This window comes from Gorilla gorilla, chromosome 1 (genome assembly GCF_029281585.2).
Source record: "Gorilla gorilla gorilla isolate KB3781 chromosome 1, NHGRI_mGorGor1-v2.1_pri, whole genome shotgun sequence".
Taxonomy (NCBI): Eukaryota; Metazoa; Chordata; class Mammalia; order Primates; family Hominidae; genus Gorilla; species Gorilla gorilla.
The window spans coordinates 197,974,013-198,000,382 of NC_073224.2; the positions used below are offsets into that span (position 1 = coordinate 197,974,013).

The window sequence follows — 26,370 nt, forward strand, 5'->3', positions numbered from 1 at the left end:
CCCTATGCCTGGCCCACTGCCTTGCCTCTAACAGGAGATCAATAAATATCTGCTGTATCACTATAGGCCCAGTTGGTTCCTAATGGTTCCTGGACCCTGGAAGACCACATTCTAGGTGAGCCAGCTGCAATGGCAGCCCAGCATGGCAAGGACCATGACATGGATCTTGTTACTGGGTACAGTGGGAGTATAGCAGAGGGGAGGTGGAAAGACATCATAGATGAAATGGTCATTGGGCTGGGTTTTGAAGGATAAATAGCAGTTTGCAAGGTGGAGGAGTGGTGAACTCGGTGGGAGGTAGGACTTCCTGAATGAAAACAAAGGCACTGTCCTACTCTGTTTGTGCTGCTATAATAAAATACTAGAGAGTAGGTAATTTATAAAGAATATTTATTTCCCACAGTTCTGGAAGCTGGGAAGTCCAAGATCAAGGCACCAGCAGATTTGGTGTCTGGTGAGGGCTGCTCTCTGCCTCCAAGATGGTAACATGTTGCTGCGTCCTCTGGAGGGCAGGAACACTGTGTCCTCACATGGTAGAAGGGACAGGAAGGGTAACTTGCCCCCTCAAGCCCTTTTACAAGGCACTAATTCATCCATGACAGCAGAGCTGTCATGGCCTATCACCACCAAAAGGTCCTACCTCTTAATACTGTTATATTGGGGGTTAAGTTGCAACATGAATTTTGGAGGAGACACAACATTCAAACCATCATAGGTTAGAGAAGGATTATAGTGGATTTAGAATAGGGCTTCCTAACTGAGTAGTGTGTGGTGGTATCCTGAGATGCGTTGAATATGTACAGGTTTACCAATTTATTGATCTTTTTAGCCTTTTGGGCTGCCAGGTGGGGTCTGGGGCGACTGGAGCTCCCAAGCCAGCTGTCATCAGACACAGCTTTGTCTGTTTTCCCAGTGCACCCTCAAATATTATCATCTTCTGTGTGTACCTTGACATGAAAACACTTGGGTGGGGGGCACCAGATCAGCTCCAGATGGAACAAGGCAGGTGTGAGGGGATTTGGCAAAGATGAATCTGGAAAATAGGCTGTGATCAGATTGCAAAGGGCATTTCATGCTTGGCTAAGGAGTTTGGATATTGCCCTGTAGGAAGTGGGGAGCCACTAGTAGTTTGACCATCTGTTTTCTGACCCCCTCCCCAATCCTGTTAAGATTATTGATAGACTGTATACATTTTTATAGATGCCAGATTACTGTGGTCCAAGTGAATAACTTTTATAAATTCGATTTCAAATTTCTCTGAGGCACAACACAGAATACCCTGCGGTGTGGCAGTTTTTCCCATTGTGTTGTGACCCACTGGTGGCTTAAATCAGTTGTAACTGCACAGCAAGTAATTTATTGCAGCTAGTAAAACACTAATGTTTTGAAATTATACCAATTTAAAAATTAAATCAGGTCTATATTTTTTTTCTACATCAAATCTATATACAACAGAAACTTATTGTCTCACAGTTCTGGAGGCCAGAAATCCAAAATAAAGGTGTCAGCAGGGCCAGGCAGCTTCCTCTGAAACATGTAGGGCAAGGATCCTGTCTTGCCTCTTCCAACTTCTGGTAGCCCTAGATGTTCCTTAGCTTGTGGCAGGGTTGCTCCAATGTTCATATAGCCCTCCCTCTGTGCCTAAGTCTGTGTCCAAATTCCCCCCCACTTTTTTTTGTAAAGACATCAATCATACTGGATTAGGGCCCACCCTAATGAGCTTGTCTTCCATTTTATTTTATTTTATTTTAAATTGCAGGGTACTGTGCCAGATGTGCAGGTTTGTTACGTAGGTAAATGTGTACCATGGTGATTTGCTGCACCTATCAACCCATTACCTAGGTATTAAGCCCAGCACACATTCACTATTTTTCCTGATGCTCTCATTTCCCCTGCCTCTCCCCTCAACAGGCCCCAGTGTATGTTGTTCCCTCCCTGTATCTATGTGTTCACATTGTTCAGCTCCCACTTATAAGATAATATGTGGTGTTTGGTTTTCTGTTCCTGCATTAGTTTGCTGAGGATGATGGCTTCCAGCTCCATCCACATCCATGCAAAGGACCTGATCTCATACCTTTTTATGGCTGCATGGTATTCCATGGTGTATATGTGCCACATTTTCTTTATCTAGTCCATCATTGATAGGCATTTTGGTTGATTCCATGTCTTTGCTATTGTAATAGTGCTGCAATGAACATATGCATGCATGCATCTTTATAATATAATAATTTATATTCCTTTGAGTATATACCCAGTAATGGGATTGCTGGGTCAAATGTTATTTCTGGTTCTAGATCTTTGAGGAATCACCACACTGTCTTCCACAATGGTTGAACTAATTTACATTCCCACCAACAATGTAAAAACATTCCTGTTTCTCCACTGCCTCACCAGCATTGCTTTCTTAACTTTTTAATAATCACCATTCTAACTCGTGTGAAATGGTATCTCATTGTGGTTTTGATTTGTATTTCTCTTGTTGAGCTTTTTTTCATGTTTATTGGCCACATAAATGTCCTCTTTTGAGAAGTGTCTGTTCATGTCCTTTGCCCACTTTTTAATGGGTTGTTTTTTTGCTTGTAAATTTATTCAACTTCCTTGTAGATTCTGGATATTAGACCTTGGTCAGTTGGATAAATTGCAACATTTTTCTCCCATTCTTTAGATTGTCTGTTTGCTCTGATGAAAATTTCTTTTGCTGTGCAGAAGCTCTTTAGTTTAATTAGATCGCATTTGTCAATTTTTGCTTTTGTTGCAATTGCTTTTGATGTTTTCATCATGAAATCTTTGCTCATGCCTGTGTCCTGAATGGTATTGCCTAGATTTTCTTCTAGAATTTTTATAGTTTTGAGTTTTACATGTAAGCGTTTAATTCATCTTGAGTAATTTTTGTATAAGGTATAAGGAGTGGGTCCAGTTTCAGTTTTCTTCATATGACTAGCCAGTTCTCCTAGCACCATTTATTAATAGGCAATTCTTTCCCCATTGCTTGTTTTTGTCAGGTTTGTCAAAGATCAGATGGTTGTAGGTGTGTGGTCTTATTTCTGAGTTCTTTGTTCTGTTCCATTGGTCTATGTGTCTATTTTGTACCAGTACCATGATGTTTTGGTTACTGTAGCCTTGTAGTATAGTTTGAACTCAGGTAGCATGATGTCTCCAGTTTTGTTCTTTCTGCTTGGGATTGTCTTGGCTATATAGGCTCTTTTTTGGTTCCATATGGATTTTGAAATAGTTTTCTCTAATTCTAAGAAGAATGTCAATGGTAGTTTAATGGGAATAGCATGGAATCTGTAAATTACTTTGGGCAATATGGCCATTTTCACGATATTGATTCTTCCTATCCATGAACATGGAATGTTTTTCCATCTGTTTTTGTCCTCTCTGATTTCCTTGAGCAGTAGTTTGTAGTTCTCCTTGAAGAGGTCCTTCACTTCCCTTTTTAGCTGCAATCCTACATATTTTATTCTCTTTGTAGCAATTGTGAATGGGAATTCATTCATGATTTGGCTCTCTGCTTGTCTGCTGTTTGTGTATAGAAATGCTTGTGATTTTTGCACATTGACTTTGTATCCTAAGACTTTGCTGCAGTTGTTTATCAGCTTAAGGAGCTTTTGGGCTAAGTTGATGGTGTTTTCTGGATATAGGATTATGTCATTTGCAAACAGAGCTAGTGTGACTTCCTCTGTTTCTATTTGAATACCCTTTATTTCTTTCTCTTGCCTAATTGCCCTGGCCAGAACTTTCAATACTATGTTGAATAGGAGTGGTGAGAGAGGGCATCCTTGTCTTGTGCCAGATTTCAAGGGGAATGCTTCCAGCTTTTGCCCATTCAGTATGATATTGGCTGTGGGTTTATCATAAATGGCTCTTACTATTTTGAGGTATGTTCCTTCAACGCCTAGTTTATTGAGAATTTTTAACGTGAAGGGATGTTGAATTTTATCAAAGGACTTTTCTGCCTCTATTGAGATAATCATGTGATTTTTGTCTTTAGTTCTGTTTATGTGATGAATTACATTCATTGATTTGCACAAGTTGAACCAGGCTTGCATGCTGGGGATGAAGCCGACTTGATTGTGGTGAGTAGGCTTTTTGATGTGCTGCTGGATTTTGTTTGCCAGTATTTTATTGCGGATTTTTGCATCGATGTTCATCAGGGATATTGGCCCAAAGTTTTCTTTTTCTTTTTTTTTTGTATCTCTGCCAGGTTGTATCTCTATCAGGATTATGCTGGCCTCATAAAATGAGTTAGGGAGGAGTCCCTCTTTTTCAGTTATTTGGGATAGTTTCAGAAGAAATGGTACCATCTCCTCTTTGTACCTCTGGTAGAATTCAGCTATAAATCTGTCTGGCCCTGGGCTTTTTTTGGTTGGTAGGCTATTTATTACTGCCTCAATTTCAGAATTAATTATTGGTCTATTCAAGGATTCAACTTCTTCCTGGTTCAGTCTTGGGAGGTTGTATGTGTCTAGGAATTTATCCATTTCTTCTAAGATTTTCTAGTTTATTTGCATAGAAGTGTTTATATGAATAATGTTCTCTGATAGTTGTTTGTATTTTTGTGGGGTCTGTGATGATATCCCCTTTATCAATTTTTACTGTGTCTATTTGATTCTTCTCTTTTCTTCTTTATTAGTCTAGCTAGTGGTCTATTTTATTAAGTTTTTCAGAAAAACAGCTCCTGGATTCATTGATTTTTTGAAGGGTTTTTTTTTGTGTGTGTGTCTCTATCTCCTTCAGTTCTGCTCTGGTCTCAGTTATTTCTTGTCTTCTGCTAACTTTGGGGTTTGTTTGCTCTTGATTCTCTAGTGTTTTTAGTTGTGATGTTAGGATGTTGATTTGAGATCTTTCTAGCTTTTTGATGTGGGCATTTGGTGCTATAAATTTCTCTCTAAACACTGCTTTAGCTGCATTCCAGAGATTCTGGTACATTGTCTCTTTGTTCTCATTAGTTTCAAAGAACTTCTTGATTTCTGCCTTTCATTATTTACCCAGGAATCATTCAGGAGCAGGTTGTTCAATTTTCTTGTAGTTGTGTGGTTTTGAGTGACTTTCTTAATCTTGAGTTGTAATTTGATGGCGCTATGATCTGAGAGATTGTTTGCTATGATTTCAGTTCTTTTGCATTTGCTGAGGAGTGTTTTACTTCCATTCATTTATGTGATAGATTTTAGAGTAAGTGACATGTGGGGATAAGAATAATGTATATTCTGTTGTTTTGGGTGAGGAGTACTGAAGATATCTATCAGGTCCACTTGATCCAGAGCTGAGTTCAAGTCCTGAATATCTTTATTAATTTTCTGTCTCAATGATCTAATATTGGCAGTGGGGTGTTAATGTCTCCCACTATTATTGTGTGGGAGTCTAAGTCTCTTTGTAGGTCTCTAAGAACTTATTTTATGAATCTGGGTGTTTCTGTATTAGGTGCATATATATTTAGGATAGCTATCTCTTTTTATAGAATTGAACCCTTTTCCATTATGTAATGCCCTTCCTTGTCTTTTTTGATCTTTGTTGGTTTAAACTCTGTTTTGTCAGGAATTAGAATTGCAACCCCTGCTTTTTTTCTGCTTTCCATTTGCTTGGTAAATTCTCCTGCATCCATTTATTTCTAGCCTATGTATGTCTTTGCATGTGAGATGGGTCTTTTGAATACAGCACACTGGGCCAGGCATGGTGGCTCACGCCTGTAATCCCAGCACTTTTGGAGGCTGAGGAGGGTGGATCACGAGGTCAGGAGATTGAGACCATCCTGGCTAACACGGTGAAACCCTGTCTCTACTAAAAATACAAAAAAAAAAAAATTAGCTGGGCGCGGTGGCGGGCACCTGTAGTCCCAGCTACTCGGGAGGCTGAGGCAGGAGAATGGCGTGAACCCAGGAGGCGGAGCTTGCAGTGAGCCGAGATGGCGCCACCGCAGTCTGGCCTGGGTGAAAGAGCGAGACTCCATCTCAAAAAAAAAAAAAAAAGAATACAGCACACTGATGGGTCTTGAATCTTTATCCAGCTTGCCATTCTGTGTCTTTTAATTAGGGCATTTAGCCCATTTACATTTAAGGTTAATATTGTTATATGTGAATTTGATCCCGTCATCATGATGCTATCTGGTTATTTTGCAGACTTGTTAATGTAGTTGCTTCATAGTGTCATTGGTCTGTGTACTTCACTGTGTTTTTTTAGTGGCTGGTGATGGTTTTTCCTTTTCATATTTAGTGGTTCCTTCAGGAGCTTTGGCAAGGCAGGCCTGCTGGTGACAAATTCCCTCAGTATTTGCTTGTCTGAAAAAGATTTTATTTCTCCTTCACTTAGGAAGCCTAGTTTGGACAGATACGAAATTCTGGGTTGGAAATTCTTTTCTTTAAGAATGTTGAATATTGGCCCCCAATCTCTTCTGGCCTGTAGGGTTTCTGCTGAGAGGTCCACTGTTAGTCTGATTGGCTTCCCTTTGTAGGTGACCTGGCTTTTCTCTCTGGCTGCCTTTAACATTTTTTCCTTTATTTCGACCTTGGAGAATCTGATGATAATGTGTCTTGGGGTTGATCTTCTCATGGAGTATTTTACTGGAGTTCTCTGGATTTCCTGAATTTGAATGTTGGCCTGTCTTGCTAGGTTGGGGAAGTTCTCCTGGATGATATTTTGATGTATGTTTTCCAACTTGGTTCCATTCTTTCTGTCCCTTTCAGGTACCCCAATCAGTCGTAGGTTTGGTCCTTTTACATAATCCCATAGTTCTTGGAGGTTTTGTTCATTCTTTTTCAGTCTTTTTTTTCTAATCTTGTCTGCCTGTCTTATTTCAGCAAGATAGCCTTCAAACTCTGAGATTCTTTCCTCCACTTGGTCTATTCGGCTATTGATATACTTGTGGTTGCATTGTGAAGTTCTCGTGTTTTTCAGCTCCATCAGGTCATTTATGTTCCTCTCTAAACTGTTTATTCTGGCTAACAGCTTCTGAAATGTTTTATCATGCTTCTTAGCTTCTTTGCCTTGGGTTAGAACATACTCCTTTAACTTAGCAAAGTTTATTATTACCTACCTTCTGAAGCCTACTTCTGTCAGTTCATCCATCTCAGCTGGAGAGGTATTGCGGTCATTTGGAGAAGAGGCGCTCTGGCTTTTTGAGTTTTCAGCAATTTTGTTTTGCTTCTTTCTCATCTTTGTGAGCTTATCTACCTTCAATCTTTGAGGCTGCTGACCTTTGGATGGGGTTTTGTGGGATCTTTTTTGTTGATGTTGTTGTTTCTTTCTCTTTGTTTTTTTAGTAGTCAGGCCTTTCTTCCATAGGGCTGCTGCAGTTTTCTGGGGGTCCACTCTAGACCCTATTCACCTTGGCCCCTAGAGGTGTCACCAGTGGAGGCTGCAGAACAGCAAAGATGGCTGCCTGTTCCTTCCCCTGGGAGCTCCATCCCAAAGAGGCACCAACCTGATGCCAGTGGGAATGCTCCTGTATAAGATGTCTGGTGACCCCTGTTGGGGAGGGTGTGGGTCTCACCAGTCAGGAGTCATGGGATCAGGGACCCACATAATGAAGCACTCTGGCTGCCCCTTGGCAGAACGGGTGCACTGCTCTTGGGGGAATCCCGCTTGCCCAGACTGCCCAGACTCTTCAGAGCCAGTAGGAAGGAAAGAGTAAGTCTGCTGAACCACAGATACTCTGGCCACCCCTTTCCCTAGGGGCTCTGTCCCAGGGAGATCAGAGTTTTGTCCTAAACCCCTTGCTGGAATTGCCGACGTTCTGGCCTGGTAAGGAGGAATGGATCTGGATCCCACCTAAAGAAGCAGTCTGGCCATGATCTGCCACAGCTGCTGTGCTGCACCTGTGGGGGAATTCCTCCCGGTCCAAACTACCCAGTCTCCCCGGCACCAGTGGGGAAAAATGGCAGTCTAAAGCCACAGTGATGGCAGCTGCCCTTCCCCCCAGGAACTTGGTCATCTTAGGCAGTCTCCAGCCTGCTGCCAGTGGCCACTGAGCATCTGCATAGCTCTGTGCGTGGGACCCAAGACCCTGGTTGTGTGGGCTCATGAGGGGATCTCCTGATCCACAGGTTGCACAGATCTGTGGAAAAAGCATGGTTTCCCAGGTGGGGTAGCACAATCACTCACTGCCTCCCTTGGCTGGGGCTGGGAGCTCCGCTTTCCCCGTGTGGCTCCCAGGTGGGCCATTGCTCCAGCCTGCTTTTCCTCGCTCTGCGTGGGTCACGTCAACTGCCTAGTCAGTCCCAATGAGAGAACATAGATACCTCAGCTGAAGGTGCAGGATTCAGTTGCCATTTTCGTTCTTCTCAGTGGGAGCTGCGGACCGCAGCTGCTTCTAGGCAGCCATCTTGGCCCCTCCCCCACAAGTTTTCCTTTAATAACTTCATCTTAACTACATTTGCAGAAACCTTGCTTCCAAATAAGGTCAAATTCTGAATGACTGGGCGTTAGGAAGGACGTCAACATATCTTCTTGGAAGGACACCATTCAATCCATAACACCTTCATTTTCACTCACTTGCATTTTAATACTCTTTCTTGGGTCAGAATAAAGCAGTAGAGCTTATATAAGCTCTAGTCATATTACATCAGAATCTGAGTATGTCCGGGAGTGACTGTTTGTGAACTTGAATCTGTCGGGCAGAAAAAAAGTTTGGATCACTGCCTTAATATAAGCTTGTCCCATTGGTTATCTGCTTACATCCCAAAGACATTTTGCTTCTCCTTCATGCTTAGGAAGCTGGCCCTTTAAGGCTAGGTTCCACCAATGAAGTGGTTATCAGCTTGGAGTGATTTTTTTTTTATTATACTTTAAGTTTTAGGGTACATGTGCACAACGTGCAGGTTTGTTACATATGTATACATGTGCCATGTTGGTGTGCTGCACCCATTAAATCGTCATTTACATTAGGTATATCTCCTAATGCTATCCCTCCCCCCTCGCCGCTCCCCACAACAGGCCCCAGGGTGTGATGTTCACCTTCCTGTGTCCAAGTGTTCTCATTGTTCAATTCTTACCTATGAAAAATGATGAGTTCATGTCCTTTGTAAGGACATGGATGAAGCTGGAAACCATCATTCTCAGCAAACTATCGCAAGGATAAAAAACTCGGAGTGATTTTGCCTCCAGGGGACATTGGCAATGTTTGGAAAAACTTTTGGCCGGGCGCGGTGGCTCACGCCTGTAATCCCAGCACTTTGGGAGGCCGAGGCAGGCAGATCACGAGGTCAGGAGATTGAGACCATCCTGGATAACACAGTGAAACCGCATCTCTACTAAAAATACAAAAAAATAGCCGGGCATGGTGGCAGGTACCTGTAGTCCCAGCTACATGGGAGGCTGAGGCAGGAGAATGGCATGAACCCGGGAGGCAGAGTTTGCAGTGAGCCGAGATCGCGCCACTGCACTCCAGCCTGGGTGACAGAGCGAGACTCCATCTCAAAAAAACAAAAAACAAAAAACAACAACTTTTGGTTTTGATATCTGCAGGTGAGGAGAAGGTGTTACTGGCATCTAGTTAGTAGACGCCAGGGATGCTGCTAAATAAACAACCTGCAATGCACAGGACAGGTCGCCATGATGAAAAATTATCTGGTTCAAAATGTCACTTGTACTGTTGTTCAAAAACCCTGCAACAATGGGTTTTGTGTACCTCAACCTCTAGGGTAGTAGTGATAAAATGCTTGGCTTGAGTTTGGTGGGGCTCTAGTACATCTTTCTTTCAGAAATTTTTTTTATTATTGTCTTTCCAAGAGACTTTGATATTCTCAACACCTTTGCCACTCTGTTTAGTGTGATGAGGTGAATTTGAATGTAGAATCGAGTCAGTATCCCCAAAGCCATTCAAAGATGAGTAAGAGTTCCAGCATCCCTTCTGGTCCAACTTTTTGAACCAGAGAAAGAGCATAATAACTTTCATACACTCAATGTCTAGTGACGTCCCAGGGAGTACCTAGTAAGTTCACAAATGACATGTGTTTTACGAAATTAACATGAAAATCAAAATATGAATTGTCGAGTAATTTGGTATGACATTTCCTTATTTTTCCTGATCAACTTGTATTCCATTTTTAAAAGACACTGGGCGATAATTATTCTTTATGTGCTATGAATGATTTTCAAACCACTGGTTCCAGGAAAGTCAAATCCTTTTGGCCAAGGCTGACCTGAGTAAGCTCTGTTTTGAGGTTTGGTTTGATCTGGAGATCTGGGCCTGGCCTCTTTTCTGTTTTCTTGGTTTCTCACTTTGGTCCTGAGCATTCTTGGGTAAATATTTATTGCCCTTTCCTCTTTTGTATTGCAGTTTATTTTCCTATATTTCTGGCTTAAGTGAATCTCTTGATGCTTTTTTACTTATAACCCTAATGTACTGCTTAGATGCATCAGTACCCCTCCAATTTTTTATGGGATTCCCTGATCTCTTACCTCAGGGGTTTGTAACTTAATTCTTGGCTTATGGTGCCTCTAATTCTAGCTAATGTTTGCTGGGAATATTTTCTATCTATCCATTGTCTTCTTTTTGAGGTGCCAAAGGCACCTGATTAAGGAAAACCTGTGAAGTCATTTGTCTTATGTATTTAGGACCTCAGAAAAGGGACCAGTATTACTAATTGGAGAGTGATATTATTTTCCGGGATAGAGATGCTATTGGACAATGTTATTGATAATAAGCGTAAAGCCCACCTAATTACAAGTTAAGAAGTATCCTATTGTTGGAATCAGGGAATGTTTTCTCTCACTTTCATATTTCTCCTTGTATCAGTTATCACCATAATGCTGCATAACAACAATGCAATCCCACACAATTGCAGTAGTGTACAGTTATGAGCATTTATTTGTCATTTATGCATCTGCAAGACAGTTGGCTAAGGTCTGGCTGATCTGGGCTGGGCTGGCCCAGATTGCAGGTTTTTTCCAGGTCAGCTACACACATCTCTCAATTTTCTTGTACCAGTGTCATGCTTGTGCCAAGACATGCTTTTCTCATTGTGATGGCAGAAATACAAGATGCAAGTGCTATTGACCCAAAACAGTGATGTGGCGAAGCTCACTGTCATTGGGTGCCTTGGTTACTATTGCTATGGCAAAAATTCCCTGGAATTTAGTGGCTCAAAATAATAGCAATCATTTTATTGTGTCTCTTGATTGATGTGGGTCAGGGATTCAGGTGGGGCTTAGCTGAGTGGTCTGGCTCAGAGTCTCTCATGCAGTTACAGTCTGATGATGGTTGGAGCTGGCATTGCAGGGAGCTGCCCAGGTATCTCTCAGCTTTTTCATGTGGACCCCGCATGAACTCATTTGAGCTTCCACACAGCTTGGTGGCTTTAGGACTATCAGGCCACTTACAAGGAATGTTAGAACTTGGCACAATTGTTGCAGAGGACCAAGTGGAAGGTACCTTGTCTTTTATGACCATCCTTGGAAATTCACATAGCATCATTTCTACTAGTCTCTGTTGGTTGAAACAGTCACAAAAACCTGCTCACTTTCATGGGGAAGAGACATGGATCCCAACTCTCCATGGGATGGATATGAAGGTCACATTGTGAAAAGTACATGAGGGATGAGAGATAGTGTTGCAGCCATTTTTGGAAAGAACAATCTGCCACAGTGGGGCAGGGAAGTATTTTCTGCCCACAGTGGAGGGGGAGGAGAGTGGATATTGGCTAAACATTACCTCAAACTCTCATATGCCTTTAGCACTTTGTATGGGGCTGTAAACACTGTGGGCGTGCAAAAGTGGATCCTGCTTGGGCACCTAGAAACAGGGCCTAGATGGGAAGCTTGTGCAAGATGTTTATTAAGGGATTGCTCTTAGGAAAAACCTCCAACAGAGGGAGAAAGCAGTATAGGACAGGGAAGAAACTAGGAAAAAATGTGGTTTTAGGAGAAGTCCGGCTTCAGTGTAATTCTTTGAGGAGCTCTAGAGTGTGAGATGTGCCATACAGGTTGTCCTGTCTTGAGGCAAGGGAGTTGAACTCTTATTCCCCTGTATCAGTCTGTCACAAGTGACACTTGGGGGAGGAGTGGGGAGCATATACTTCTCAGATGTCTCTAGTTAAGGCAACTGTTGCCTCTGCTAACATCTACTGCTTGTACCACTAAGAACCACTTGTTTCTCACTGTAAGCTTACTCTATCTTCTGATAAATTCTGCAGGATTCTTCTTGGTCAGAATTTTTGGGTTATTGGGACAAACTACCGTCTCCATGGTTGCAGTTGGTCCTGAGGCCATACTAATACTCATCATCTTCCTTGTCTGCTACCCTTTCTAGATTCTTCTTTCTTGGCTAGCACTTCTGGCTAACCAATGTGGCTAGTGTGGTGGACTTTCTGGCCCAACTTTTATCCTGAGGGGGTCTGAGACCCTGGTTTCCATTCCCTGATCAGGCTGTTGTTGTTGTACTTGCCAGTTTATGAGTTAAAACTGGTTATTGAAGTACCAGGAGATGCCCTAGTGGGTCACCCGTCATATGTATCACATCATACGTATTCCTTCCTGCTCCCATTAGGTAGCAGTCTCTCTACTTCCTCATATTGATCATGGTCATACCCCCTTGCCAGTAAGACAGCTCAGTTTTTTTGCCTACTCTTAGAATGAAGAGCCTAAAGCAACCTGGAGGTAGCAGCTATAACTTAATTTTAACAAAAACTGTGTTCCTTGGTGGACACATCTCTAGCCCCATGGAGCATAAGGTACTACATGTAGGAAGTGTAAATTCCACAAGGGACACTGGGAGTAATAAAGAGTGGGGTCACTCCTGCTTTGTCCCCCAGCCTTAGTTCCCAGACCTATGCATTCTGTTTCTTGGGAACCAGCCCCATATTATGGCTTTGGTTTAAAGTATATGCTGCTTCCCAAAGGGCAGTGCCTCACCTGTACAGGGTGTTATGTCCAAGCTTGCCCCTTAACTATGCTTTTAGAGGTTGTTCCAATGCTCGATCAAGCCAGCAGCATCTGGATGGTGTGGTAAGTAGCAGGAGCAGTGGATCACATGGTCATGTGTTCCTGTGCACCTTCTTTGCTGTAAGGTGGATTTCTTTGTCTGAAGTGAATTTATGCAGGATCAGACTCTCAGCTATAGCAGTCAGTTGGAGTCCTTGGATAGTAGTGGTGGCTGAGACCTGCAGGCAAGAAAGATAAATCTATACCTGGAATATTTGCCAATTCTAATCACGATAAAATATTGTCCTTTTCAGGGTGGGAGTAAATCAACTTGTCACCATCAAGCCAGTTGGTCTCCTCTAAGGATGGTGCCATCTCAGGGTCTCAGAATTGGCTTTTGTTGCTAGCGGTTTGAATGTTTAGCAGCATCAGGAGCTAGATCATCTTCAGAATTCAGGAGCTCCTGCTGTTGGGCCTGTGGGTAGCGTCTATCTCTGTCATCATGGCTGCTCCATTCATGAGCCATTGCATAAGCCCTGGATAGCCAAGGACAGAGGCTGGCTGAAGTCTCCTATCCAGTGGTAGTTAAGCACCTCTTCCATCATCAGTGCTCACTGGTTGGCCTTAACACACAACACAGAGCTCATGTCACTTGGTGCCCACTCCCACAGGTCCAGCCACATGCCCTTGGACAGACTTCCATTTCCTCAGTCTTCTAATCTAGTTTTACCCAAGCCCCTGACCCACCATCCAAGCCTTGCAGGACTGTCCATGAGTCTGTATACATCTGTCTTTACCACAGGCCACTTTTCTCTTCATGCAAAGTGGGTGAACAGTCCTGCTTCCTGAAGCTTTGCCCATTGGGAGGCAAGCTGACCTATCTGTGAGCCAAGCCAAGCCTTGGGTATTTTTCCTTTTCTGTCATCCAGGAATGGGCCATAGTTGTGATCTAGGAGGGAAGAAGGGTTGCTGCAACAGTGGTGAGTGACATAGTGGGGGTGGGCCTGGTCATCTGCCCCTGCAGCTTGTGACCCCTGGCCCTGCTCATGTGAAACCTGGGGTGTACCTCTTCTACTTTATGAGGATTGTTGCTGGGCCCTCTTGACCTTATGACTTGCTGGATCTGACTGTACTTAGTTCAAGATTTGCAGCTCTGCCCATATGGTCACTTGCTGTTTCATGTTCAGATGTTCAGTTTTCACCAAGTTTCAATAATTACCAGGAGCTGTTTTCAGAATGGTGTATAATCCTTTACTTACAATGGCATTGTCTCGCTCCTGAACCCTCAGGGTCTGCACTAAAATTCTCCTACTGGAGCATGCCCAAGGCACCACACAGCACCTTCATTCACCACAGCTGCCATTAGTGCCTTGAGATGTGCCTGGTCATGTGGCCCAAATGGCAAGGCTGCTTGTATTGCAGCCTGGAGCTGCCGCAGCTCTTTCTTGCCCTGGGTGCCACTCAAAATAGGCAGTCTTTTCTGCTACCCATTTTATAGATGAGACGTTTTGTGTTTAGAGAGATTGAATAACTTTTCAAAGTCTCAGAGCTAGTTCATAGTGGTTTGGGAGTCCATATGTGCCAAACTCTGCTTCTCCACATTGCCTCTTCTACACTTTCAGGCCTATTTCCAGGATATCTATGAATAGAAGGAAAACTCACCTGTGGTTGATTGCATGTGGGTGAATTGGCTTGCCCTTGAAATGCCAGATGTAGATCAGTTTTAGCTTTTCAAAATAGCCTCTGACTCAGGTAACTGCATTGTTCAAGGACAGGAGCTGGTGCCATGTCCTACCCTGACTCAGGGAGTGATTCAGACTGAGAGTTGGCTAAATCTAGAAGGATTTTTGGATTGCATTATAACCTTTTAGGTATTCATCTTATCCTTTAGCTAAGAATAGATCTGGACCATGAACAAGCCCTTCTGAAATCATCCTCCTCCACTAGAGTTCTGAGCTTTCTTTCCGTGTCTAATCTAGACAGTAGGGATCACTGCACGTTGAACTTTCATCATTCTTTCTTCTGCCCAGTTTGTCCTTGCATGATGATGTTCTCCCAGATGCTTTTATAGAGCATAAAGGGCATGATTGGCTCAGAAAGGTTAATTTTCTTGCCTAAGCTATTTATGTGGAAGCCAGGACTTAACCCCAAGTGGTTCAGCTCCACTGTGTTAGACTAGGGCTGTGCTCAATAGTTTTCTATTTACTGACAGCTATTGATGAGAAACTAACCCCTACTTGTTTAGCAGTGTCTTAGAGAATTATGACTTTGGGGGAATTGTATCAGGATGAGTATAGTAACAGTTTTGGATTTTATTCTACTTTATTTGATAAAATGAAGTTTTATTTGTATAAAGATTATTCTGGCAAAACTTTTAGTTTTTTTGGGACTCTGGACAGTTCTTTTAACTTTTGTTTATAGTGGCTTACAGATTAGTGGGAGGTAGACTTTAAGAAAGTATAGTAAAAATATAAATTACTGCCTTGGTGCTATTGAGTAAGGATGAAAAATAAATCACTGAGCCCTTTCATGCTAATATAATTCATTTCATATATTAATTTCACTTCCAAATATATGCATACATATCTTTACAAAATAAACATATAGTTTTGACTAAAAGAAAATTTTAGGCTCCTTCTCACCCATCCTAAGGTCTTTTAGACCACCCAAGCAATTCACTTCTTGTCCACTCTGAGCATAGACAAAGGAGTTCGGAGGATTTATTTAAATGAGCAAGATCTGAAAGTGAGAGCACCTTCCAACTCCTTCTCCTCCATGGTTCATATTGTAGCTTCAATAATTTGCTCCCAGCGCTGTTCAAAAACCATATAAGCTTATATTCAAACAAAATTAAAAATGGATTTCAAACTTCATACCTAACTTGGGCTCCTGTCTCTTTTTATTTTCATCACTGGAAATACTTTTGAGTCATAGCTGCTTCTCCACATTGCTGAAGTGATTGCCTCTGTATTCTAGGAGGAAAGAGAGGGTAATCTTGGCCCTCTTCAAGCATCAACACAAGCATGGAAATAAGACAATAAATCCTAATACTTAGACCATGTGATATTTGGGATGAAGTTGTACTGCTGCTCCATTAGCATGGCTGATCTGAACTGGCTTTAGTTACAGAAATTGTTGGAATAGATTCCTAGGTGGAAAGTGCTTTCTGTGGCTGGTGCTCTACAGAGATCCTGACCTAGGGAGTATTGTTTTTCTTGCTTAGGATCAGCCTCCATTTCTCCTAAGAACTCACAGCACCCTGGACCGTTTCATTTCTAATCCTGACCATACACGAAACAGATAATGGGCCTCAAGTTTGCATGCAGACTTTCCGTTAACTACAACAGCCCCATCTCCAGTGTGTGCTTATGTTCCTTAGTTTCTCTGCCTGTCAGGCCTCAACAGATGCAAAATATTTCTGAGTTTGGGCTAAAGAGTGAAAATCCAGTATGATGCTGTCGTTGCTTTTTCCCTTCTCCTGACTGTTATAATTTGCTACAAGAAACGTCCAAACCAAGAAGTAGTTGACGTTAGACACTTGTGGTGTTAGCACCAGAGGAGGTAATGACTCCCTGGGGAATTCAGCCTTCACTGTTCTTCACCTTCTGCTGGAAGTGAGTCCTGGCTACAAGCTTAAATCATTCACGAGTGAAAGGAGAGGTCCCAGCTTGCCTCTCTATCTTTTGACTGTAGAAGAGTTCCAGATTTTTCCTTCAATTTCCAGATCTTCCCCAGAAATAACGTAAGTCCCGGAGGCCCTTTTCTAAGCAGCCCAACCCGTGAGTCATTCCTGTGCTCCCTATCTCCCACAATGATTGTATTCCTCTGTCCATTCACAATTTTAATTATGCCTCTGCTCAATGGGCTTCCCTTCTGGTTAACTTCTCCGGGTAACTCATTAAACCTCTGAGTCACACGTTCATTATTAAAGAGAGGACAAAAATGAGAGAACAAAAAGGAACTGTGCCCCAGGAGAAACTTAGGGGTGGATTACTGTGGTTAAGTGTAGCTGAGTAGCTGGAGGCCTTAGTTGCCTCTTCTCCCCTTTCAGGATGTGCCCTGCATGGCAGGATGCATCGCAGGACTTAATACGGTGAGGTCATTGTTGTGGTTGGTTTTAATATGAGGGTTTTTTTTGTGTGTGTGCTGTTGTAGGACACAGTTTGCAATTCTGGTGAAAGTACTTTCCTCCTATTTAACTATGCCCTCTAAACTTAGGTGGTCTCATAACAATGATGGAGCTACTAATTAAAAAGAATTCCAGTCTTCACTTGTGCCTCTGAAAGAACATAGGAGGGAACCAATTCATAACCCACAGAGACACTTCTTAATATTCCCTTTCTTTTTTCCATCACAATTTTTCTAAACCGGCTCCCACCCCACCCCTACCCAGTCTACCAAGCAATTTCTTTCCTTCCTTACCTCTTTCCCAAGATAAGTTACTTTATTTCTTTCACCCTTGGATCTCCCTTTTGTAAAACGGGGTTCATTGTAGTACCTGGCTGATATGTTGTTGTGAAGATTAACTGAGATAAAACATGTAAATACTACCAACAGAGTGCATGGAACATTGAAAATGCTCCTAACGATTAGATGTTATAATTTTCAATTCAGCTTCCCCAGCCTCAATTTTGATCTTCTCAGTGGAAACACTAGAGAAAAAAAAAAAAACCTGGAAGCTGAGAAAATGGTTCCTAAAGAATAATAACAATGGATATCATTTACCGAGTGTGACTCACATCCCAAGCTTGTGGAACCATTTCTGTGCATTATCTTTAATCCTGACCACAACCCTGAGAGATAGATAGATACTATTGTTACCCCTATTTCACAAATGAGGAGACTCCGGACTAAGAGCGATGAAGCAACCTGCCCTGGGCCACAGCCTGTAGGCAGAGGAGCTGGAGTTCAGACCCTGGCCTGACTGACTTCCAAGTTCATGGTTTAATGGCTCTGCAGAAAGCTGCAAGCCAGTGGTGCAGCCAGCATCAGAAAGGCCAGTGTTCTTTGTGTGGGTTTTGACTCACAATGGCCACGACCCCCTGCTCAGAGACATAGGGCCTTGATGACGACTGGCCTGTCCTTGCAAACAGCTGCCAGGTTGGAGCCAGACCCCGCAGGGTGGGGTGAAACCACCTGGCCTGTGCCGAGGTGAAGTCTCTGAAGGCCTTCTTGGTTTTCAATGAGAGACAGAGAGAAATGTTTTTTTTTATGCAAAGGTTGGCATTTATTTCTTAATAATCCGTTTTTAAAAATGTATGTAGCCTCCCTAATCAGCAAAACAAAGGCTTACTGTCCTTTTATGCATGCTAGAAAGTACTAATGAGTTCTTGGGGGTTTATCACTGACTCTGGAACAGAAGTAGAAGCCAGTATATCTGGAGTCAGTAAAAACAGGTTTTGCCAAGGTACTTCATCTGCAAGGGAACCTTTAAATATTCCACACATCCAGCGCTGCATCTGTCCTGGGGAATTTGAGGATGAGCTGATGCCCTGCATAGGATGCCTGGTGCACACTCTTCTATTCCATGTCCTGGAACCTTGCGGGTGGGCCCTGCGCAGTCCTTTTAGATGTGTCACCTCAGGTGGTCTACCATCTGAGGGTCTTCTCTCTGGGTAGAGAACCAGTTACACAACTCAGTTTCCCCAAAGGCCAGAATGGAATACTGAGCTTTGCACTAAGTGTACGGGCCAATATATTCTGGGTTCTGAAGAGTTAGCAGAAAAAAGGGCTGCTGCAGCCTTGGGTACTGTGATTGATGCCTGTTTTTTTGTGCAAACAAGAGTCAAATACCATTATTATTAGTGGCAATTCATCGGTATTCCTCTTCTTTGTCCTCTTCTCCTTCTCCCTCTCTTGCATCTCCTTCCTTCTTCCTCTCATTATCCCAATTTTCCTCCTTGGTTTCTTTTAACAATAAAAGTATGTAGAGCAAGAGAGTATGTCGGGAAGATTTGGCAGATCATTCACTCATTCATTCATGTACTCATTCATTCATTTCTCAGACATTTATAAAGCACTTACTCCAAACTGAGCATGGGGTGGGGCTACAAATTCAAGTAAGAAATCTTTCTTATGGGATGTGCACAGTCTAGGAGGGAAGAGGCAGACATATGACAATTACAAGAAGTAACATGTTCTGAGGACTCATTATGTACCTGGCATTGTGCTAAGTTACCCTTTAACCAGATCATCTCATTTAATCCTCATAGAAACACTCTGAGAAGAGTTTTAGCATTTTATCCTCTTATACATGAGGCTGAGGCAAAGACAGATTAAATAATTGGCCCAAGGTCACACAGCTAGCAGGCCACAGATCTGACTTGAACCCAGGCAGTCTGACTCCAGAGTCAGTATTATTAACAGCTCTGCCGCTGCCTCCCTCATAATCACAGCACACTGTGACAAGTGTCACACAAGTGGGATCCAGCAGAAGTGAAATTTGAACCTAGTCTTGAAAAGTGAATAGGAGTTTTCAAGGCTGAGGAAGTCAGGAAAGATCATTGCAGGCCTAGGGAACAATGTGAGCAGAGACAGGAACACAGAAGATCCAGTATCCACAGCCCATAACCAGGAGCAGTGTCATGGACCCATGTGTCAAAGTTGGGGACAGGCAGGGGACTAGAGAAGACACCAGAAAAACAGCTGGACAGCTGGGCCTAGACTGCAAAGGGCTTTGAGTCGATTGCTCATGAGAAGGACTTTTGTCCTATAGGCAGTGGAATGACTTGACACCTTCTAAGAAAAGAGGGGAATGATTTGACTTGTATACTAAAAAAGATGATCATCATTTAAAAATAAATGATATTTTATATCACACGATCTTTGGGTGTCAGTAATATGAATAATAGGATTTTTTCCCTTTTGTTACTTTATATATTTTCCAAATTACCTTTAATGAACTTGTCTTGCTTATTTAAATAATGTGCATGTCCTTTACATGCATGTGCATATACACATGTAAAGGGTATATGTGCTGGAAAAGAGAGTTGTGAATTGGTGGCAGTGGAGAGGGAGGAGTGAAGTGGGAAGGGAACTTTCATGAGACTACATAGAAAGCAACTGGGAATGTCAAGGCTTTGGTGAAAGTCAAGGGCTTTGGTTATCAGGGACCAGAAGTAACTTGCTTCTGCTGATCCTTAACCCCACTTGAAGGGCCTCGCAGGCACTACACACTTCACAATGAATGAATGAATGAATGAATGAATGAATGAATGAATGAACAAAAGAAAATGAAAGCAATGTGGTTGGAGAAGAGGGCATAAATTTGAGGAAGATTTTGGAGAGACAACTAGGAATCACATAATGGTGCAGCGAGGATGAGATTTCTACATTAAACATTGGGGAAGTTGATCACCCTCTTATCTGTGATAGAGAATGGGAGGAAATTCATGAAGTGAGAAGCAAGAGATGATGAAGATTTTGATTCTGAATATGTTGACTTAGGGGTTAAATTGATAAAATAAATTTAACTCTCTGTTGCAAAATCCAAATTGGATATAGAAGACAGATGAGCTAGAGAGAGTGTATCTTCAGGGAAGATAGCCCTGAAGGAGAGCTGCTGCTTTATGGAAGGGCAAGTGAAATGCAGTTGAAAGCTGCCTTCAGAACCTTCCAGTCCAGTTTCTGCCACCTCCATTGTCAGGGAATGTCTAGTTGTTCACATAATTTATTTCTAACTACATGTTTTGGTTACTTACTATTTAAATATATTGTATGCACACTGATATGGTTTGGCTGTGTCCCCACCCAAATCTCATCTTGAATTATACTCCCCACAATCCCCACATGTTGTGGGAGGGACCCAGTGGGAGGTAATTGAATCATGGGGGCAGTTTCCCCCATGCTTTTCTCATGGTAGTGAGTGAGTTCTCATGAGATCTGATGGTTTTATAAGCATCTGGTATTTCTCCTACTGGCACTCATTCTGTCCCCTGCTGCTCTGTGAAGAGGTGCCTTCCACCATGATTGTACGTTTCCTGAGGCCTCCCCAGCCACGTGGAACTGCGAGTCAATTGAAACTCTTTTCTTGACAAATTACCCAGTCTCAGACATTTCTTCATAGCAGCATGAGAACAGACTAATACATACACCAAGTGCACATATAGTAAGTTTATAGTTTGTAGAATTTACATAAAATGAACACAGTTCTCTCATCTCCACCCAGACAAGAAGAGATCACTCCCAATTTCAACACACCAGAAATCTTATTTGTGCCCTCTCTCAGTCATTATCTGCCACCCATCAAACATAAACACTATTTAGGATTATATTGCCATACTCTAATTTTGTCTCGTTTTAATCTTTATATAAATGGGATAATAGAGTGTGCTATCTTTTTGGCCTTTTCCCCTAAACATTATGTTATGAACTCTATCACCATGAGTTGCATAGATGCAACTCCATCATAGCTAGACGTGTAAGCTTGTTTTCCATGTTTTAAATAATTCTTAGAAGGGCATTTCAAATGCCCCCTTCTTCTTTCAGTATTTAATTGGTTTTATGGTCAAAGACTTTAATGTGTCTCACCATACTAAGCGGCAATACAGAAGCAAAGCTATGTGTTAGAAACGTGGGGATTTCTAGCACAGTCAGGAGCAGAAACTAGGGGATTGCATTCTAATTAGTTTTCTTCCTTAAAGTTCAAATGTGGTTAGAATGGTGACTGACTAGCTCAATATGCCTTCAGTTTCTGGCCAGATATATTACATGTTTAAACAAGAACATATCTCCCTGTTAACAAAGTATCATTTTTACTTATGTGGACCAATAAGACCATTTTCTGTAACAGCAACTCAAATAATTTCAGATGCAAAGTTTTATTTTTTAAATCAATAGTCTTTAAGTTTTTAGGGCAGTATGAGGTTTACAAAATATTGATCTGAAAGTACAGAGAGAGTTCCCACATATCTCTTTGCCCTCTTCACATAGTGTACCCTATTATTTACATGTTATATTAATGGAGTACAAAATGCAAAGTTTTAAAACAGAGTCAGAGGTAAATGCTTCCCAGGTGGCAGTAGCTCACAGCATAGTGATTTTTCCTGTGAGAATAGAGGGGAAGGCATGGATGGGATAGAGCATTCTACTCAGAAGCACAAATGCAATTATTATGGATCCATGCCAATACAAAGCTTTGATTAGAAACAAGCATCAGAATCTTAAAACACCTCTTAAGTTAATCACCAATGTGATTAACACATCCTGGTTATACAAAGCCCAAGGTGCAAAGTGTTCCCAGGGAAGAAAGTTTCTGTTGGAAATACTCTTGGGGCTGGTGGGGGAGGAGAGCATGGTACCACATTTTTGTTTGTTTGTTTCGTTTTGTTTTGCAGTTGCAAGATTTAATAGAGTGAAAACAGAGCTCCCGTACAAAGGAGGGGACCCAAAGAGGGTAGCCGTTGCCGGCTGGAATGCCTGGGTTTATATCCTGATCATTGTCCCTTCCATTATGCTCTCAGACGATGGATGACTAGCTATTTCTTTACTTCCTGTTTTTGCCTAATTAGCATTTTAGTGAGCTCTCTTTACTACCTGATTGGTTGGGTGTGAGCTAAGTTGCAAGCCCCATGTTTAAAGGTGGATGTGGTCACCTTCCTAGCTAGGCTTAGGGATTCTTAGTCGGCCTAGGAAATCCAGGTAGTCCTGTCTCTCAGTACCCCCTCTCAACAGGAAAACTCTGTTGAGAGGTTGGCCGATGACCACTCTAACTGCTTCCTGCTGAATTGGGGAATAGTAGGGGTCATGCAGTTGAGATTTCCTCAGGAGGGGTGCCTTCAATGTCATCAACATCAGAGCATGGGCTAGCAGGCTGTCCAGGGATCCACGGTAGATTTTAGTTATGGACTGCCTCTGGGGCTCCATTTGAAGAACGATTTGTAGCTTTACAGCTTCAATTCTGGAAGAGACAAGCTTAACAAGGAGGTTAAAGATACAGGGTCCAAAGAGGAGTAACAATATTATAGCTGCTAGAGGTCCTAAGAAGGGGAGAATCCAGGGCATCCATTGGCTGAGGAGGCCCCAGGGTCCGGTGTTTTGAAGCTCCTCTGCTCTATGTTGTATGCAATCTCGAATTTCTTTAACTTTCTCGGTGACGATTCTGGATTGATTAACATAATAACAGCATTCTTCCCCTAAAAATAAACAGGTTCCCCCTCTTTTGGCGATTAGCCTAAAGTCTAAAGCTCTTCGATTTTGAAGGACTACTGTTGCTAGGGAGTTAAGTTGGTCTTGCAAGGTGACCAGGAAGTCAGTGACCCATTCCATGTCACCATTTAGTTCTTGAAATAGTTTGTAGAACTGAGTAGGGGTTGTGATACCGCCAATGCGAGTACCTAGTCTGCCTAGCACTCCTGCTCCGATAACAAAAGGAAGAATGGGTACTCTTTTGTTTCGGGGTTTAGGTACAACATAATTGTATAAATCTTGCTCAGTGTAGATGGTCATAGGGGGCACTAAGAATGAGAGGAAGCACATAGATTCTGAAGAGCCATTCAAACAACGATAGGCTGAGGTCACAGACAAAAAATATTCCTGAGGGTAGACAGACTATTTGTGTGGGAGGAGTTACCCACCTGATGCATTAGGAGTTGGTTGTGTCTATAGTATTGGTAAATTTTACACAGGTGAGGTTTGAGGTATGGGTTATTTCCAGATTGGAAACAAGAGGTCCTACTAAAATGGAAGTGGTGTTTATTTCTGGGCTGAAGTTGTTCCATTGTTCAGGTACAGGGATTGAAATGTATGACCTGAAGTGCAGGGGATTATTTTTTTGGCACACTTTACAGGCCCTGACTATCTGCTTGATAGTTTTGAAAAGGCCTGGTCCAGTAAATAATGATTTGGCCATCTGATGGGTGCTATCAATGCCTAAGGGAAAGGTTTGGTGAAGGGTTTTAAGTAATTTCCACTGGTTAGCTGCTGGCGAAAGTATTTTTCCTTCTTTGGTGGTTAGCCATTCTGAGGGGAGGAAACTATGTCCTCGTGAGGTTCTCCATTCCATTTCTTCTTCTGAGTACTGGGACTTGGTTTCCTGGAGGGGATTACCCCATACTAGGGGTCCTTCTATAAGCATTTCTAATGGAGAGTCCTGCCTTGCGGCTCTTTTGGCTTCAATATCCGCTTGGCGGTTCCTTTCTATTTCCCTTTCCTTTTCTTTCTGATGACTCTGGCAGTGTAAGACTGCCACCTCTTTAGGTTTCTGTACAGCTGACAATAATCTCCTAATGGCTTCCTGATGTTTGATAGGTGTTCCCTCGGAAGGTAGGAATTCCCTTTCTCTCCGTATTGCTGCGTGGGCATGGAGGACTAGGTGAGCATACTTACAGTCTGTATATATATTTACCCTTTTTCCTTCTCCTAATTCTAGTGCCCGAGTGAGGGCTATTAGTTCTGCCAGCTGAGCACTAGTTCCTGGAGTGAGGGGATTACTTTCAAGTATTCCATTATCACTGACCACTGCATACCCTGCTTTTCGAAGTCCTTTTTCTACGAAGGAACTTCCATCAGTATACAAGTTGAGGTTGGGATCAGTCAAGGAGACCTCTAAAAAGTCTCCTCAATCAGCATAGGTTTGAGCAATTACTTGTGGACAGTTATGTTCTTTCCTTTCTTCATTGTCTGGAAGAAATGTGGCTGGGTTAAGAGTTGCACAAGTGCACAGTCGCGGCACTGGCCTTTCAAGTAATAGAGCCTGATATTTAAGCAAACAGTTGTCTGACAGCCACAAGTCTTCTTTAGCAGTGAGTATGCCGTTCACATCATGAGATGTCCACACAGTAAGATCTCTTCCCTGTATTATTTTAACTGCTTCAGATACTAAGACTGCTACTGCCACCACTACCCATAAACAATGAGGCCAACCCTTTGCCACTACATCAATTTCCTTACTCAGGTATGCCATGGGTTGCAGGCTCGTCCCTCGGACCAGTGTAAGGACTCCTAGAGCTATTTCTGTTTTTCCTGTGACATATAAAGAAAAGTCTTGCCCCATTAGCAAGCTTAACACTGGGGCTTGGGTTAGGGCCTTCTTTAGGGCGTGGAAAGCCGCTTCTGCTTCAAGTGTCCATCTTACTAAATGGGTATTGGCTTTCTGAGTTTCCTTAATTAGTGTATATAATGGCCTGGCTATTTTGCCATACCTGGGAATCCATATTCGGCAGAAGCCTGTTATGCCAAGGAATGCTCTTAGTTGCTTTAGGGTTTTGGGATGAGGATAAGCCAGTATGGGCTGGATACACTCCTCACTGAGGGCCCTGGTGCCTTTGGATGATTTTAGCCCGAAGTATTTAACCTGTTGTGAGCAGAGCTGAGCCTTTGGTTTGGAAACCTTGTAGCCACAGGTGGTGAGGAAATTAAAGAGCGCTTGGGTGGCTTGATGGCACAAGGTTTCTGAACGGGTGGCTAAAAGTAAATCATCCACATACCGAAGGACAAGAGTGTCCAGGTATGAGAACTGGCTCAAGTCTTGGGCTAATTCCTGGCCAAATAGATGGGGGCTATCCCTGAACCCTTGGGGTAAAACAGTCCAGGTGAGTTGAGATGTTGGGTTTGAAGGATCTTCAAAGGCAAACAAGAAGTACAGGGATGCAGAAAAAGGCATCCTTAAGGTCCAGGACTGTAAACCACTCTGTTTCCTCTGGTTTTTGGGAAAGCAGACTATAAGGGTTAGGTACAGCTGGATATAGAGGAACAACGGCCTCATTGATAATCCTGAGATCTTGCACTAGCCTCCACTGTCTGTTGGGTTTCTGTACTCCTAAAATTGGAGTATTGCAGGGGCTATTGCATGGTTTTACTAGGCCTTGGGCTTTTAGGTCTTTAACAATCTTTTGAGTCCTTGTTGGGCCTCGGGTCTAAGAGGGTACTGCCTTTGGTAGGGAAAGGAGGCAGAATCCTTTAGTTTAACTTGAACAGGAAGGGCATTCTTTGCTTGTCCATATTGTCCTTCTATTGCCCAGACTTCAGGATTAATTCCTTCCTCAAGCAGGGGACAGCAAATGGGTGTTCCTTTTCCTATGTTCAGGTGTATAATGGCCCCTGCTTTTGCTAGAATGTCTCTCCCTAACAAGGGAGTAGGGCTTTCAGGCATAATTAGAAAAGCATGTGAAAAGAGTAAAGTTCCCCAGTCACAACTTAGTGGCTGAGAGAAGTACGTAGTGACTGGCTGTCCTAGGACCCCCTCGGATAGTGACAGATCTGGAGGACAGTTGTCTGGGACAGGAAAGTAAGACTGAGAAGGCTGCGCCAGTGTCCAGGAGACAGTTAACTTCCTGGCTCTCAATGGTCAAACATACCCGGGGCTCTGAGGGTGATGGCATGGGCTGGCACTTGCCCCGGGCACCCTCAGTCCTGCTGCTGGAACATCTGATTAGTGGCTTCTGACTCAGAGGACCTTCGTCCCCTGGGGCAGTAGGCCTTCCAGTGATTCCCTTGACATAAGGGGCATGGACGAGGGGCGGCTTATTTCTACTTGGACAATCTTTTCTAAAGCGTCCTTGTAGACCGCACTGG

At 42.8% G+C, this 26,370-nt stretch overlaps 2 protein-coding genes across 2 annotated transcripts in view; one reads left to right on the top strand and one right to left on the bottom strand.

Annotated features, from left to right (window-relative positions):
- Positions 1–26,370, top strand: part of HIVEP3 (HIVEP zinc finger 3) — a 528,576-nt gene that overhangs the window by 63,390 nt on the left and 438,816 nt on the right. The gene's annotated exons all lie outside the window — the stretch shown is intronic.
- On the bottom strand, positions 22,565–25,561 carry LOC134759083 (uncharacterized). The gene is given in 4 exon segments (XM_063709236.1): positions 22,565–22,671; positions 22,674–23,374; positions 23,376–24,414; positions 24,748–25,561. Coding segments are annotated over 4 exon segments (2,661 nt in total).